The 14,960-nt window shown below is 44.3% G+C and overlaps 1 protein-coding gene, 1 long non-coding RNA gene and 1 pseudogene across 3 annotated transcripts in view; 2 read left to right on the top strand and 1 right to left on the bottom strand.

The window, feature by feature from the left end:
* The first annotated feature begins 2,928 nt into the window (after positions 1 to 2,928).
* LOC126543372 (FERM domain-containing protein 3-like) lies at positions 2,929 to 4,494 on the top strand. The gene has a single exon (XM_050190494.2). The coding sequence runs from the start codon at positions 2,974 to 2,976 to the stop codon at positions 4,492 to 4,494; it is 1,521 nt and encodes a 506-aa protein (XP_050046451.1). The 5' UTR covers positions 2,929 to 2,973.
* Positions 4,495 to 4,592: 98 nt separating this feature from the next.
* LOC126543371 (ceramide transfer protein-like) lies at positions 4,593 to 7,913 on the bottom strand (annotated as a pseudogene).
* Positions 7,914 to 8,874: 961 nt separating this feature from the next.
* The window catches only part of LOC140215260 (uncharacterized), a 184,939-nt gene continuing 178,853 nt past the window's right edge, over positions 8,875 to 14,960 (top strand). The window contains exon 1 of one of the 2 annotated variants that reach the window (XR_011892209.1): positions 8,875 to 9,107. This is a non-coding gene — a long non-coding RNA (uncharacterized lncRNA). The remainder of the gene's footprint in view (positions 9,108 to 14,960) is intronic. The other variant, XR_011892210.1, reaches the window with a different exon arrangement.

The following is a 14,960-nucleotide window of genomic DNA, read 5'->3' as shown; positions in this document are numbered from 1 at the left end:
CGCCAAAATATTGTAGCGTTCCTAGTTAAAGGACACAGTAGACGTAAAGCATTCATCTTGGGTACTAGTCGCGAAAACACACACGACACAAGGAAGGAGACGGGACTGAGTTCCGCAGCATTGCTGTGGAACTGGCGTCCATCTCGTCTACCTTTATTTCTCACGTCTCTCTTCTCTTCCTCTGTCCCCCCGGTTCCCGCGCTTCTTCATGTTCTATTCGAAGGCTCATACCGCTTCACCCTTCCAGGTTTCTTTTGCTCCTGGGGTAATACTTGAAAACGTTTCCAATCGAAGCACATTCAACTGAGCCCCGTTCACCAATGTACCACACAGTCTTCCATATTCCTTTCTGAGTGGCTGTCTTTTTCACAGAGTAAGGACCATAAAATTTGGCACTGGATTCTCTTACTCCTTTCCTAACTAGAATGAGGTCGGTGACTTGAATGTCTGGGATATCTGAGCAATGTCTCTTGTCAAAATTTTTTTCATTCGTTTACGGTACCTCTCCTCCTGTGATTTTTGTTTCCTCTCCTCGACGATCTTGATATTTTCTAACAGCCCCAGTTCACGGTCCGCTTGAAGAATAGGGGTCTCTCCTGAAGAAGCGAACTGCGGGATGCATCCCAAGCCACTGGTGTAGGAGCGATTGTGATGTCTTACAGCTGCTTCTAAAGAGCATTTCCATCCACCAGTGAAACTATCGTACATCCTGATGTATTGTTTCACATCTCGTATAGCACGCTCTGCAAGCCCATTCGCCGCGGGATGGTATGGCGCACAGAATTTGATTGATATATTGTGGTCTCGAGCCCATCTTGCTAGTTTTTCACTCTTGAACGCTGGACCGTTGTCACATACAACCTTCCTGGTTGTCCTAAACATATCCCGTTGGAGGAGGGTGATGACACTATTCGCATCTTCTTTTCCTGCCCGTGCCGCGACCATCCTGGTGCAGTCATCTATGGCCAGAAGAAAAGATTGCATTTTTCGGACTCCTTCTCGTTTCTTATTTAGCTCGGCAAAATCCAGGTGTATAACTTCAAAAGACACGTTCGAGTGGCAAGGTATTATCATGGCGTCCGTAGGCTGCTTATATTCACTTTGTTGACTTGACAAATGTGGCATGAACGAACGTATTGATTGACGTCTTCTTGCATGTGAGGCCACGTAAATCTCTTGACTAGTTTGTTGTAGGTGTGCCAAAATTCGTCGTGTCCTCCAGATTCTGGGCCATCGTGGTACAAATAAAGCACCCTGAGAACCAGCGTTGGCGGGACTTGATAGCGACCTGCCATAAAAATTAATTGTTCAGTGCCTTCCCACAATTTACTTCATTGATTTCTTTCGATTGTTCTTTGTTGGCCTGTATAATCAGTCTAGACAGTGCATCTGCATCAGTTAAAAGGGGTCCAGGTCTGTGGGAGATGGTGAAATCAAACTGCTGCAAGTAGTTCACCCATCTGGCAATACGTCCCTTAGGTTGGGTCATATTCAAGAGATGAGTGAGTGCCTGGTGATCCGTGAACAAAGTAAACTTCGCACCCTCTAGGTACGTACAGAAGTACTGATTTGCTTTAAGGACAGCAAGAGCTTCCTTTTCAGTAGTGGTGTAGTTGACTTCAGGTGGCTTGAGGGTGTAGCTGTAGTAGCCTACTACATGTCGCTTTTCTCGGCCGGATGCTTCTGGACATTTCTGGTACAAGACTGCACCTGTTCCATAATGTGAGGCGTCGGTATTCAGTTCAAAGGCTAAAGTGAAATCTGGTATGCGTAGAATAGGGTCAGCAGAGATTCTGTGCACCAGATCACGGTAGACACTCTCACATTCCTCATCCCACTGAAATGGAACTTCTTTCTGCGTTAGGCGCGTGAGACTTCTTGTTTTTATAGCAAAGTATTTTATGAAAGGTCTGAAATGTCCTGCTAATCCCAAAAACACACGCAATGAGTGGACGTCATATGGTTTCACCAGTTGGGATATTCTCTCGACGGACTCTTGTCTCGTGCTTTTGGTAGTCCCATCAAATACTCTTCCAAGAAACACAACTTTTCTTTGAAAGAATGCACTTTATTTAGCTTAACCTTGAGTTGTGCCAAGCTCAAGGCATTTAATACCTGAGAAAGGTGCTCCTGATGTTCAGCCTCTGTTTTGGAGAAGGCGATAATATCGTCTATGTACACGTTACAAAAGACACCCAGGAAAAGCTTCAGGACTTCGTTCATAATCTTCTGTAACCATGATGGCGAGTTTTTCCAGCCGAAAGGAAGCCGCTTATACTCGTACAGATCAAAGGGCGTGATAAAAGCAGTGTACATTTTTGTTTCTTTGGTTAGCGGGATCTGCCAGAAACCTTTGCACAAGTCAATGCGTGAAAAACAACGGCAACCACCTGTCTCATCTATAATCGTGTCTATCTTCGGCATGGGAAATGGTAAAAGTTCTGTCTGGCGATTGAGAACCCTGTAATCTGTGCACAGTCTGAAAGTTCCATCTTTCTTCGGCGCAGTAGTTATGGGAGAAGCGAAGGGTGACACCGAAGGCCGGATTATATCGGCGTCTAGCATCTCCTGCAATTCTTTCTTCAACCAAAGCTTGCGTTCTCTTGACATGTTATAAGCTGATTTTCGGATGACGGTCTTGTCAGTTAGTTCGAAAGGCACCTTGTGCGACTTCATCGCTTGTGGATAGCTTCCTATGCATACCAGTTCAGGGTATGCATAGATTGGGTTCCAAGTGTCGTGAGCATCGGGAGCGATCGCTGCGATGAGCTGTTTCTAGCCCGTTGATGCAGTTCCTTGACCCCGGAAATGTTTGACTGCATAGCAGCCGTATTCGTCCGTTGTCCAGTGCTCAGCAGTGCGTCGGGTTGACCATCATCGGGGCTCGGAGGCCGTGGCTAAAATCTCGTCGATGCTTGCTGCCGCGGTTTACGGCGGTACGCTCATCGCTAGTGTGGCGAGGAGGTTGACACCATGCGACGCTCTTTCCTCGCTGCTCGGCTGCTGCTGTTGGCGTCTGGTGCGAGGATAGAAATGTTGATGGCAGGTTGTTTGGCTCCTCGAGACAGCGTCAAGTGCCGAATGCTGTGGAATAAGCATCTGTGTCGGAACTTTGGCTGCACAAGCCATTCCCCTCGAGCCACAATGTTCAAACTGAGAAGCAAGAAGGACGTCAATACCGAGTACAAGTGCACCATACGCCTGCTGGACGACAGCGAAGTGTTGCAGTGTGATTTTCAGCATCTCTGCAAACGCCAATACATACTTGACTATGTGTGGAATGCCTCGAACCTTTTGGAGAAGGACTACTTTGGCCTCAGATATGTCGATAGTCACAAGCAGCGGCACTGGCTGGATCTCACAAAGCCGGTGATCAAGCAGGTGAAAGGTATGAATCCCATCGTGTTCTGCTTCCGTGTCAAGTTCTATCCTCAGGACCCCTTCCGGCTCAAGGAAGAAATAACGAGGTACCAGATTTTTCTTCAGCTGAGAAGAGACCTGCTCCATGGACGCCTCTATTGCCCTCCAAATGACTCTGCTTTTCTTGCCGCTTTGATCATTCAGTCTGAACTGGGAGATTATGAGAGTGAGGAGCATGGGGACAACTATGTCTCCGAGTTCAAACTTCTCTTGAAACAGACTCCTCGTCTGGAGGAGATTGCTGAGATTCACCAGCAGCAGCTCAGGGGCCAAGTACCAGCTGTGGCAGAAGCCAACTTTTTACGCAAGGCTTGTCTCCTCGACACATACGGTGTGGACCCTCATCCTGTCAAGGACCACAAGTTAAATCAGCTGTACTTGGGCATCAATTATGCGGGCATCCTTACATTTCAAGGCAGTCGCAAAACCCATCACTTCAAGTGGCCTGACATTCAGAGAATCAACTACAAAGGAAAGATGTTCATCATTCACCTAATGTTCCCCGAGAAGAAGCATTTGATGGGTTTCAAGTGTCCAACCCAATCTGCCTGCCATCACCTGTGGAAGTGTGCCGTTGAACAGTGCTATTTTTACATCATACCTTCTTCCAGTGAAGTGCCATCTGTGACCACTGGTGGTGGATTTTTCTCACGAGGTTCCCGTCTTCGGTACAGTGGCCGCGTGGAGCGGGAAGTAATGGACGACATGAAGAATATTAGGAGAGACCCACCCCAGTTCCATAGAACACTGACACGGCAGCCCTCCTTCCTACAGAAGACTGCTGCATCAACGACAACGGAACTGCCAAATTCACCATCCCGACTGCTCAATGATGGTTCACCATTGCGGAGCTCTGTCGGACCAGTGACAAGCCAGCAACACAGCCAGCAGCAGAGCCAGCAGCCCCCGATATCTCAAGATTCAGGCGACGGCTTTGCCATTGACGAGCAGCCAAAGAGGCTTGGCACACCCCTCGAGCTTCTCGACTCCGGTGAGTCCGGTGAAGAGAACGGCTCTTCAGTGCTGCGATCTCCAAATCACGACCTCCATGTTGACTTGGTTGTAAAACCTTAGAGGGACACGCCCTCAATTCTCTAATTTTTCTTTTGCCCCACTTAGTGTTCTTTAACAACACGGTACTACATAGAAAGTGCAACGACACGCCGGATGTTTTGAAACAAAATCTGCATAGGGGAAGAAACGAAGTGGAGGAGGAGGAAGCTAAATCTTTATGCACTGTGCTTTCACGGCGCTCTTATATAAAATGGAGTCGTATAGCTTTGCCACTATAGATTGAAACCCTGCTTTCCTTAAAATACAGTTTTTGCCCTTCTCATCGTACCCAAATCTAGCTTAGCCACAGAATAAAGTCTGCCCAAGCACGACCACGAGCACCCTTAACAAATGCAGTTTGTCACTTCCAACTTGTTTTACAACGCCCACCACGCTGCTCTGCAGCGTTCGTGATCGTTACTTGCAACTTCTAAGAGAGGCGTGGCTGACATCACACCGTGTCCTGAATATTTAACACTTCAGAGGTCGTCTTTTCTTTTTTTCTTTCGTTCTTTCTTAAGGTCTTTCTATCTTTTTGTCCTTTCCATTTTTTTTATAAAGGTTCACCTTGCTTGCGTATTTTCGACATTTTCTTGAGTCTGTTGTTGTGGACACATCTATGTACTGTCACTTTATGGTTGTTTTGTCTTTCTGTCCACCACCCAGTGTCTCACATTCGTGAACACAGACGGCTTTGGTCGTCTGCACTCCCTTCGAAGAACCTTGCTTTGTGCTGACCGAGGGATGCATACTCTGGCCAAAGGCGAGAAAGGCAGTCTCAGAACATGATCTCCTTGGGCTCTGTCTGGTCCTTGACATACTGTGTGAACCGCTTGAGGAACGTGGGGTACTCCCGCTTGTAAACAGCACGCAGCACTGATGCGGGGGCCCAGCGACCAGGGTTGATGCTTGAGCAATACGTGATTTTGCATGAGAGGTTGTCCCGAGTGATGTTGCTGTTTGGCTGTGGCGGGTCCACAAAGGTCTGGCACATCAGGCACACAGTCAACCGCACACGCACACACTTGCCAAGAGGTACGTGAGGTGTGTCGCAAGAGTTGTTGCAGACGATCCAGACATCGTGAGCATCAGGGTCCGTGCCATGTCTGACCAGAAGAGGGCATCTCGCTGGGTGACTGGCCACACCCTCTTGTGGATCTGGTGCACTATCACTGTCATGGGCTCTAGCACCTCAAGCACTTCCATGTTCTCTAAGGTTGTCTCCCAGTCGAAGCGCACTTCGGGGTTGAAGAAGTAGTGGCAGACCTCGCGGCCCGTGACACCACGCACAATGTGCACTGCCTTGAGGGGGTCACACACAATGCCACCCTCTTCCACTTACGTTGTTCAGCATTCCATCCAAGCGAACTAAACTAAAAATCGGGACGCAGTTTAAGAAGAGCGGTTGGCAGCATGTCTTGCCGCTATAGACACTTAACCATTACACTAAGTGTGAAATACGGGCGTATGGTCTGCACGGCCATGCACTGTTCGAGTTCACAGCTGCTGTCGGTGCACTGAACGCTGATGGAATGTTGCACACTTACTGTGTATCTTACGGGCAGAATAGTCCACGTAGAAGCTCTGATTTCATGGCAGCTTGCAGCAGTATATAGTTCGGAATGTGAAATTGCAGTAAAGGAACATTGAGAAACAGTAAAAGAACACGCACGTTGCAGTGTTTCAGGCGGCCGACTGCCAGAACCTGTTCAAGTCTATGTCTCTGGCTCCCCGTGTTGGAACGCAAACGCCTTGTTTTCTTTTTTATGTTCTTGGTCGGCGTCCGTTTTACCTTTGTCACTATCTCTCTCTCTCAATGGTAGCCTGAAAACAGCGTTGCCTCATTGCAAGGCAGGGCTGTCGGTAATTTTTTCCGTTGCGTCCTTATGAACAGGAGTGCACTCCCATGTGCAGATGCGCTTTTGGAAACTGAATGGACAATCTATTGGTTTATCATAGTGCATAAAGAATTTTTAAATGCCAAGAAATAATAACTTCTCATATTTCCTTTGAGAAAAATAGGCATACTTAGCATTGTGCACTAATTACGTAGGCTGATTTTATCTGCGCCCTCAAAAATTACCATCGCTCTCGCTATTTCTACGATTTTTTAAGCAAAGAAAAAACGTTATACATATATGTAAATATCGTGTTAGCATCAGTGCAATTAAGTCTATTAAGTATTTGACTGGCTTTGTTTCCAAGTCATCTACATTCATTCGCAAGGATATTTAAGCACCTTAAACATTGCAGGTATTTCTTGGATGAAAAGTGATTCTAAATACTATGTGTGAAGTAATACCGAAATATAATCAGTGGCTTCAGGATAGTAGGAATTCTAATGCCGATTATATGCTTTTATCTCTCTGTGATCTCGCTGAGGAAATAATCTGTAAAAAAGGAGGCAAGTTCTGCTTCACTCACTCTTGTGAGGCTGTCAATACCGGTTGCATGAGTGATACTGTTTAAGAACTAGGTAATTTTTTCTTCACACGATGGTGTTATAACACCGAAAACTGCTACTAAATACGTTTCTGCGCTGCTCATTTCTTGATAGCTTTAGTGCTTATTTATTTAACTTCTAAACGCTGTAAATCATTTAAGTCTGCTGTTCAAAAAACATACAAGAGTGCTAATTTGAGCTAGTTGGTGGAACATTAACATACTCAAGAGAGCAAAGATAAGACGACTACGGGAACAGCGCTCTTGTATTTCCGTATAGTCACACTGTCTCTACACTTTGTTCAGTGTGTCCACGTTCAAAAAACCTGTCATAGAGAACGTTACCCTCGCTATGGAAAAGCATTTCATTCCTGTCTCAATATTGCATTTTCTCCCTGACTTTTTTAATGTGGTGGTAGTGATCAAAATGTTTTACTTTTATTATATTTTATGTATGCATGTATGATCTCTCCTACCTTGTAGTTAATATATGGGGAGGAAGGAAAAGGGGATGAGGTTCAATGGAGCGGCTGCATTTCAAAGTGGATCAGCAGCTCTGATTTTTGGGGATATTCCATGAGGGACTTTAAAATGCCTTCGTTGTCCTCTCGTTCTCCCCTTGGCCTTATCCACTTCTCAATATTCACCGGCGACAGCTATGCGGGCGGCTTCACAATGATTTTCTGTCGGTGCCTCGTGAACTCGTGGCATTTCCGCACGAGGTGGAAATTAAGTGCAGCCTCGTTCTCCACTGCTGAATCGTAAACAGCACCGCGTAACTGTCTGCGATGCAGCTGCACGAGAGTTTCACACTTCCTATTAGCCTCGCCGAGATAAGCTCTGTGCCTGTTCCCACTCTGCGCAGGGCAACTTTGGTAGTTCGCCCATATCCTTGCGGAATTGGATCTGTCTCCCGGGAGCAAATTCTTCAGCGTGCGCTTGTGCTTTATTTTTGCCTTTCTGGTGTACTCTTTATGGTCCTACGTACTCTTCTTCATGTGTAGGTGTGCTTTATCGTTGTGTGGGCCATGTTATTGAACAATTTTCGCGGTTGGGCATTCTCATTAAACATACAGCGTTTATTTCAGTAAAAGAGTTGCAGGAACATCACAAGTTCAACTCTAAAATGCACTCAGCCCTTTTCAGTAAAGCAAATCAATGCAAACAAATAAGACTCAATGATTTCATCATACAAGCTCAGTCATTAGAGGTTATGATGCGCCATCGCCAGTGAAAGTGTGTAGGGATGGAACTGTTTACAAATGCACTTTGGGGAGCAAGAAAATTTAGGAACTCACAGTGGGGCTGCTACGGAAGTTATCATGAGGCTTGCTGTGGGCTCACTTACGTGGTCGCAGGTACTTAACGCAAAATTTACTGGAAAGTTCAGACACGTGAGCCACTATAAAGAAGTTACAAGAGCCTTTCTGCAGGCCGTCTTCAGAAGTTACAGACAATAACAAAAGTTATGCTCAAGGTGTCACAACTACATTAGGCGGTAATGAAGTTACTTGATACTAGTTCAACGGTCATAGACACAAACAGCTGTTGTCTGATCACCCATTTATAGTGCGAATGCACTCTGCATCCCTGACACATTCTGCGGAAGGTCAACAGAGCAAACGTTTTCGAGTAGTTATGAGACCATTTCAGTTCAGCTGATATTTTGCGGATACACCTTGACCAGTAAAAAAAATTAAAATCCCTTTGTAAGGGCGGGGCAGAAAGGAAGTTAGTACAAGGCCTACAGCGGCTGGCTGACTTCAGCGTGCAGGCACATAAACGCAAAACTGGCTGAGAAGTGCCGAAGTGTCTCGGCCATCAAGGAAGCTACTTCATTCGGGGCCACGACACCGCAGCTGTCATGCCACACTCGCTTTTCATGCTTGCGCAGGTGTTGTTGGCGATGCTCAGTTCACCGTAGGCCGTCGCAGTGCAGCGCCTTGGTTATCCATCGGAAAAAAACCGGACCTAATGAAGACACCGAGCTGAAAGGTTTATGTTGGATGCGCCGTCAATCGTCGAGTCCATCACCGGATCAACCACCAGTTCTGGATACGACTGCGTTACTCGGCTGGCAACATGGAACCTTATCTACTACAAGCACAGTACTAAGGCACACCCATTTCTACAGCACTTCGGGCCACGACACCGCAGCTGTGATGCCACGCTCGCTTTCAATGCTTGTGCAGGTGAGCCTAAATGGTGCTTTTTCTTTTCGTAACGACGATGTGTTCTTATTAGCGGTGTCGGGGCCACCCGATTCAATGAAGCGTTTTCGTGATTGTGTCTTGCATCTATAGCGCCTTTTGGTGCGTGGGGGCAACGTAGAGGCAAACCCTTGTCCCAGGACTAAACCACAAGAAGAAAAACTTGATTTTGTATTCAGCACTGTTCAGAGACTAGATTCTAATAGTATAGGTATTTTAGAATCTGTTACTAAGGTACTACAAATCCATATCAGCATAAAAAGTGACCTAGACCAACTAAGTCGACGTGTTTCTGAACTTGAAACTAAAATTCAGTCCAATGTTTCTGAGAAAGTAGCACTTAACTGCGAAGAACGCTTTTCTAAGATGCAGAATCAACTCGATGATTTCAAACGAAAGATAACTTCAGGGCATTTGTCAGGGGAGGCTAATGCGCACTCCCCTCCAACCCACGAAGTGAGCATCTCCAGAACAGAAGATAAGGTCGACGATTTATAAAACCGCTCCCGCAGCTGCAATTTATTATGTTACGGGCTTTCTGAGTCTGAGCAGAATGAAAGATTGGAAACGTTTGAGTGCCAGGTTCAGGAATTTTGCGATAACCATCTTGGTATGAAAGTGTCCTCAATAGCAAGAACGCACAGATTAGGTCGTTTCTCTAACGATAAAAAGCGACCGATTATTGCAAAGTTTTCCAATGACTAAGAAATTGATGCACTACTTGGCTATGGTTACAAACTAAAAGATAAACCATTTAGCATTTCCCGTGACTACTCCGAAACAGTGCGAAATAACGCCGCAACCTTCTGGTATTTTCCAAAGCAATACGAAAGAAAGGTGACCGTGTGCGACTCGTGTTCAACAAGTTGTTTATTAATAATGACCTTTATATGTGGGATAGCGATCAGAATCGCGTGAAGCGAGAGTTTAAGCAAACTAAAGAATGACGAGTACCATGTAATCACACTAACCATCAATCCACTGGACCGATACCGAGAAAGAATGACGCCGAAGGCCGCATTTCTTTTCTTTACACGAACATAAAAAGTGTCCTTTCTAAAACAGTACCGCTATCATCCATCATTGACTCATGTTCAGCATCGATAGTGATACTAACTGAGACATGGCTTACCGATACTGTCCCCGATACCTGCATTCTGGAAAGCTGGACTTCATTTAACGTCTTCTCGCCGCACGTATTCACCTTGACACTTCTTCAGAGTGTGTGGGTTTCAATAAACATAATGCAGGCCTTATAATCATTGATGCCTTTTATCGAGCTCCTGACATGGACAATACGTTTTCTCGTGAATTCCAACGTCTTCTTGAAATCATTACTGTTCGCTTTCCTAAATATACAGTACTAATTTTCGGTGATTTTAATTTCCCCGAAGTTGATTGGGCTAACCTTTCAACAGCAACCTAGCTATCTGAGGCCCACAGTTTCCTGCAGTCATGTCTCGACCTTTCTTTAACACAGCTTATCACCCGTCCTACGCGATCTTCGGCTTCATCCCCTAATATTTTAGACCTTGTATTAACCAGTGATCCTGACGTGTGCTTTGACATAACTCATCAAGATGGGCTATCTGATCACGATATCATAACAGGTAGTCTTGCAGTTTCGCTTTCACGACGTCCGTGCTCTGATAAGTACATCCAAAGTTACAATAGAGCGGATTTCGACAGCATAAACTCTGCGCTATCTGACTTCTCTTTACATTTCATCAATAGATGCCAATTCCGAACCATTTAACATAACTGGGCTGAACTTAAAATCATTCTTACTGAACTAATTATTCCATTCGTCCCTCCAACAAAAATAGCCTGCACCCCGACAGCCCCGTGGTTTACCGTAAAGCTTCGGCGCCTTAATAATAAGAAAAAGCGTTTATATCGTAAAATCGATAAAGCCCGCGACTCCGATTCCGGGCACCGTTATCAGACCTACGATAAGCAATATCAGCCATAGCTAAAATCATCTAAACGACATTTCTTTGCCCATGACCTATATTCTATGCTCACTAACAATCCTCAACGTTCTTGGCGCGTAATAAACCCGGAGAGCCATCCAGATTTAACACTAGTTAATGTTCACGGTGATATGGTCCACCACCCGGAATGTGCCATTTTATTGAGTAGCGCATTTTCATCTGTATTTACACAGGGAGAGGCCACTTCATCACCTTCCCTTGACAATCTCATTAACATATTAATGGCAGAAATAACTGTTAGCGAAGCAGGTATTTCTTCTTTACTAAATAAACTTAAAATTTCTTCGGCATCTGATCACACTGGCATTAATAATAAAGTGTTAAAAGATTTGTCACCTAGTTTATCACCAATATTGTGTGCACTGTTCTCGCAGTCTTTATCAACTAACACTATTCCTCACGACTGGAAGGTGGTAAAAGTCATACCCATTTTTAAATCCGGAGACCGAACTCAAGTTACCGCCCCATCTCCTTAACTAGTACTATTTGTAAATTGAACACATCTTTTATACTGAAATCATCATCTACTTAGAAGACCACAAAATTATTGTTGATTACCAACATGGCTTTCGTCGTGGTTATTCATGTGAAACACAGCCGGCTTTTTACATAACTTGCATTAATACCTAGACCTAGGGTTTCAAGTTGATGCTATGTTCCTGGATTTCTCAAAAGCTTTCGATCGCGTTGCTCACCATAGACTAGTACTGAAGCTAATGAACCTTAACATACACCCAACCGTTATTGGATGGATTAAGGATTTCCTCTCATCCAAAGTACAATACACGTCTGTTAACAACAGCAATTTCTCTTCTACTAAAGTAACCTCCGGCGTTCTGCAGGGCAGCGTTCTTGGCCCTTTACTTTTCTTAATCTATATTAATTACTTGCCTAACTGTGTCTTCTCACATCAGACTTTTCGCAGATGACTGCGTAATATATCGATTAATTTCATGTGACAATGACAAAGATATTCTTCAAACCGATCTTAACGCTATTAATACATGGTGTTCAACATGGTTGACGACTCTTAATACAGCTAAAACGAAGTTATTATCATTTACTAGGCGCAACTACCGTGTTCCAACATCGTACGTAATAAATAACAACATAATTGAACTTACAATTTACAAGTGAACTTGGTGTTCACTTGCAGTCTGATCTAACGTGGCATCATCACATCCGCCTGACGTTGGCATCAGCTAACCGCTCATTAGGCCTCCTCAAGCGCAACCTTAAGCATGCTCCAGTTAAACTACGCAGACTAGCATACAGCACATTAATACGCCCCAAAATCGAGTATGCATCAGCTCTCTGGGATACTTGTCAAACAGATATCCCCCAAGAAATCTAATCGCTGCAAAACCGCGCGGCCCGTTTCATTTTTCCTGATTATTCACCCTATACTACCATTTCAGCACTAAATGTTCGCGCTGAGCTTGACCGCTTATCTCTTCGCCGCAAAATTGGCCGCCTTTCGCTGCTGCACAAACTTTATCGTCATCCGCACCTTCACCGTATCTTCGAACCAGCGACAGCCTTCTTTCCACGCACAGACCATATCTTCAAGCTAAAACGCATAAGCTGCGGCTCTGCTAACTATGCTAACTCCGTCGTTCCCCGAACAATTGTTGCATGGAATAACCTGCCATCACACATTGCTACTCAAACCGATTTCGCAACCTTTCAGGAACTTTTACGCAATAGTTACGTGTAAATATCGATCATGTGCTGTTTTAACATTTCTTCACACGTTGTTCAGTGTATATATTGTTTTGATCATTTGTTTTACCGTTCTGCGTGTAGACTGTACAAGTGTATTCATGTTTTACTAATTTGTTAAGGTTACAACTAACGCAGTTTCGAGAAACACCTAGTTTTACTTTTTTTACATTGTGCCTATTTAATACTCTTAATTTATTTTCTCAGTCAGTTTTGTATTTTCTCTCTGATTTTCACTTGACTAATGTATTTTGTATATTGTTTTACTTGTGTATTTTCCTAGACGTCGCACTTTTGTATAACTTTCGTGTTTTTGCATAACTTTTGTATAACTTATGAATACTTTTGTTCCTTTTTCGGTAACGCGCAAAGCTCGAATTTTTTAATCTATCTGATCCCCCTATATAATACCCCTTCGGGGGTATTTAGGGGTATTATGGAATAAATAAAATAAATATAAAAAATTCAGGCTTTCTGGAGGCTTGCTATAGCGGTCGCACACAGTAAAAGTACTGTAAAGATTTTAGAGATACATTGGTCATTAATAACATTACTAAATGCTTACTTTAGCTGTCACAGACACGAACTAAAGTGGAGAGTTCACAGTACAAAAGAAGTTACAAGTTACAAGACACTTGCTTCAGCACAAAACCAGAGTTAACAGGTACTAGAAGTTACAAAATCCTTGCTGTGCTTGAGTGGTCACATATGCAAATTCACCTCAAGAGTTCGTAGCCTCGAAGGCCTCTGAGCAAATTAAGAGGCTGACTGCGGCCTTTCTTCCGTAGTCGCAGCCAAATACTGCTGAAGATGTCGCACACTTTTACAAAAGTTTGCACCCTTTCAGGCGCATCTCATCCTACAACAATAATTGTCATCAGTCTTGCCTTTATTTTGTTTCTTTAACGCTGCAAGCTCGGTACTTCCAAGTCACGAATGGCATGCACGTTATCAAAGTGACAAAGTGTTTTCCACAAGAAAGTAGCGAGCGCAGAGTTTCCAAGAAAGGAAACGCAAGCAAGGCAGACGAAGAATATTTTTGTGGAGAGAATATACACGCCAAAAGGTGCAATTGTTTTAAGAGTACAGGTATGTTGGCAACTAAGCTTGCAGCATGCTTGCTTCAGTGGTCACAAACACGAAAATGCATTGTTGAGTTCAACCGTACAAAAAGTTAACCAAAAGTTAAAAGGATTTGCGTGGGCTCATATCGGCGGTCACACAACCGCAAATTCATCCTAAAAAGTCCTGGGTATCAGACAGCCTCAAAGGAAGTGACCAGAGGCTTATTCTGGCTGTTCTTCCATGGCTGAAGGCACACATATTTCTGAAAAGATCAGATATCTTGATGACTACACAATTTACTAAAGCTAGCTGCAGGCTGGCTTCAGCGGTCGCAGACACAAAATGCACTCCAGTTCACATCTACTAAGAAATTGAGTGGGGCATTTCTGTTGATTTACTTCAACAGTCCCAGAGACAAGCTTTCCCAGAGTTTACAGGTACATAGGCCCCTAAGAAAGTTACCATTTGCTGGGTGCAGCCTTTCATCCATGGTTGCAGATGCAGAACAGAAGAGGTCACGGGTGTTTTAGCAGCTACACAATTTACTCGTCATGCTGCATGATCATTTCAGCGGTCGCCGACACGAACATGCACTATTCAGATCAAAGGTGCTAGGAAAGTTGGCTAAGCAAGTTAGCAGATTTCTGTGGGCTTGCTACAGTACTTAGCAGCAATTAGGATGATGTCGACCCAAATTGGCATCAGGCTGATGAAAGGCACACAGCATGACTGTAAAGTATGCAAGAAAGACCTGTTAGAAATAGGTACACAAATTATTATCGAGCATGTGCATGTTAACGAGCCATACATTTAACAGCAATCAGTTGGCTCTGACAGTAACTTTCTTTTTTTGTGGCTTCATACAAGCTAGCTGAGCTGACAGTCACCAGAAAAAAAAGTAATAATTTCAACTCTGTGCAAAGATAAAAGGAATTAGCCTAATGTCGCTAAGTCAGCATGCCTTTGTCAAGCGAGCTAATAGCAGGAATAAAAGTGCTGTTTCTCCCGAAAGGCGAAGCAGTGACTGCGATAGCAAATTACCAGACAGCTATAA

Source organism: Dermacentor andersoni, chromosome 1 (assembly GCF_023375885.2).
Source record: "Dermacentor andersoni chromosome 1, qqDerAnde1_hic_scaffold, whole genome shotgun sequence".
In the NCBI taxonomy this organism is placed as follows: domain Eukaryota; kingdom Metazoa; phylum Arthropoda; class Arachnida; order Ixodida; family Ixodidae; genus Dermacentor; species Dermacentor andersoni.
This window is presented reverse-complemented; position numbering and strand designations above follow the sequence as displayed.

Coding starts and splice junctions, on each gene's coding strand:
- LOC126543372 (XM_050190494.2), top strand. CDS start 2,974: ATGCGACGCTCTTTCCTCGCTGCTCGGCTGCTGCTGTTGGCGTCTGGT.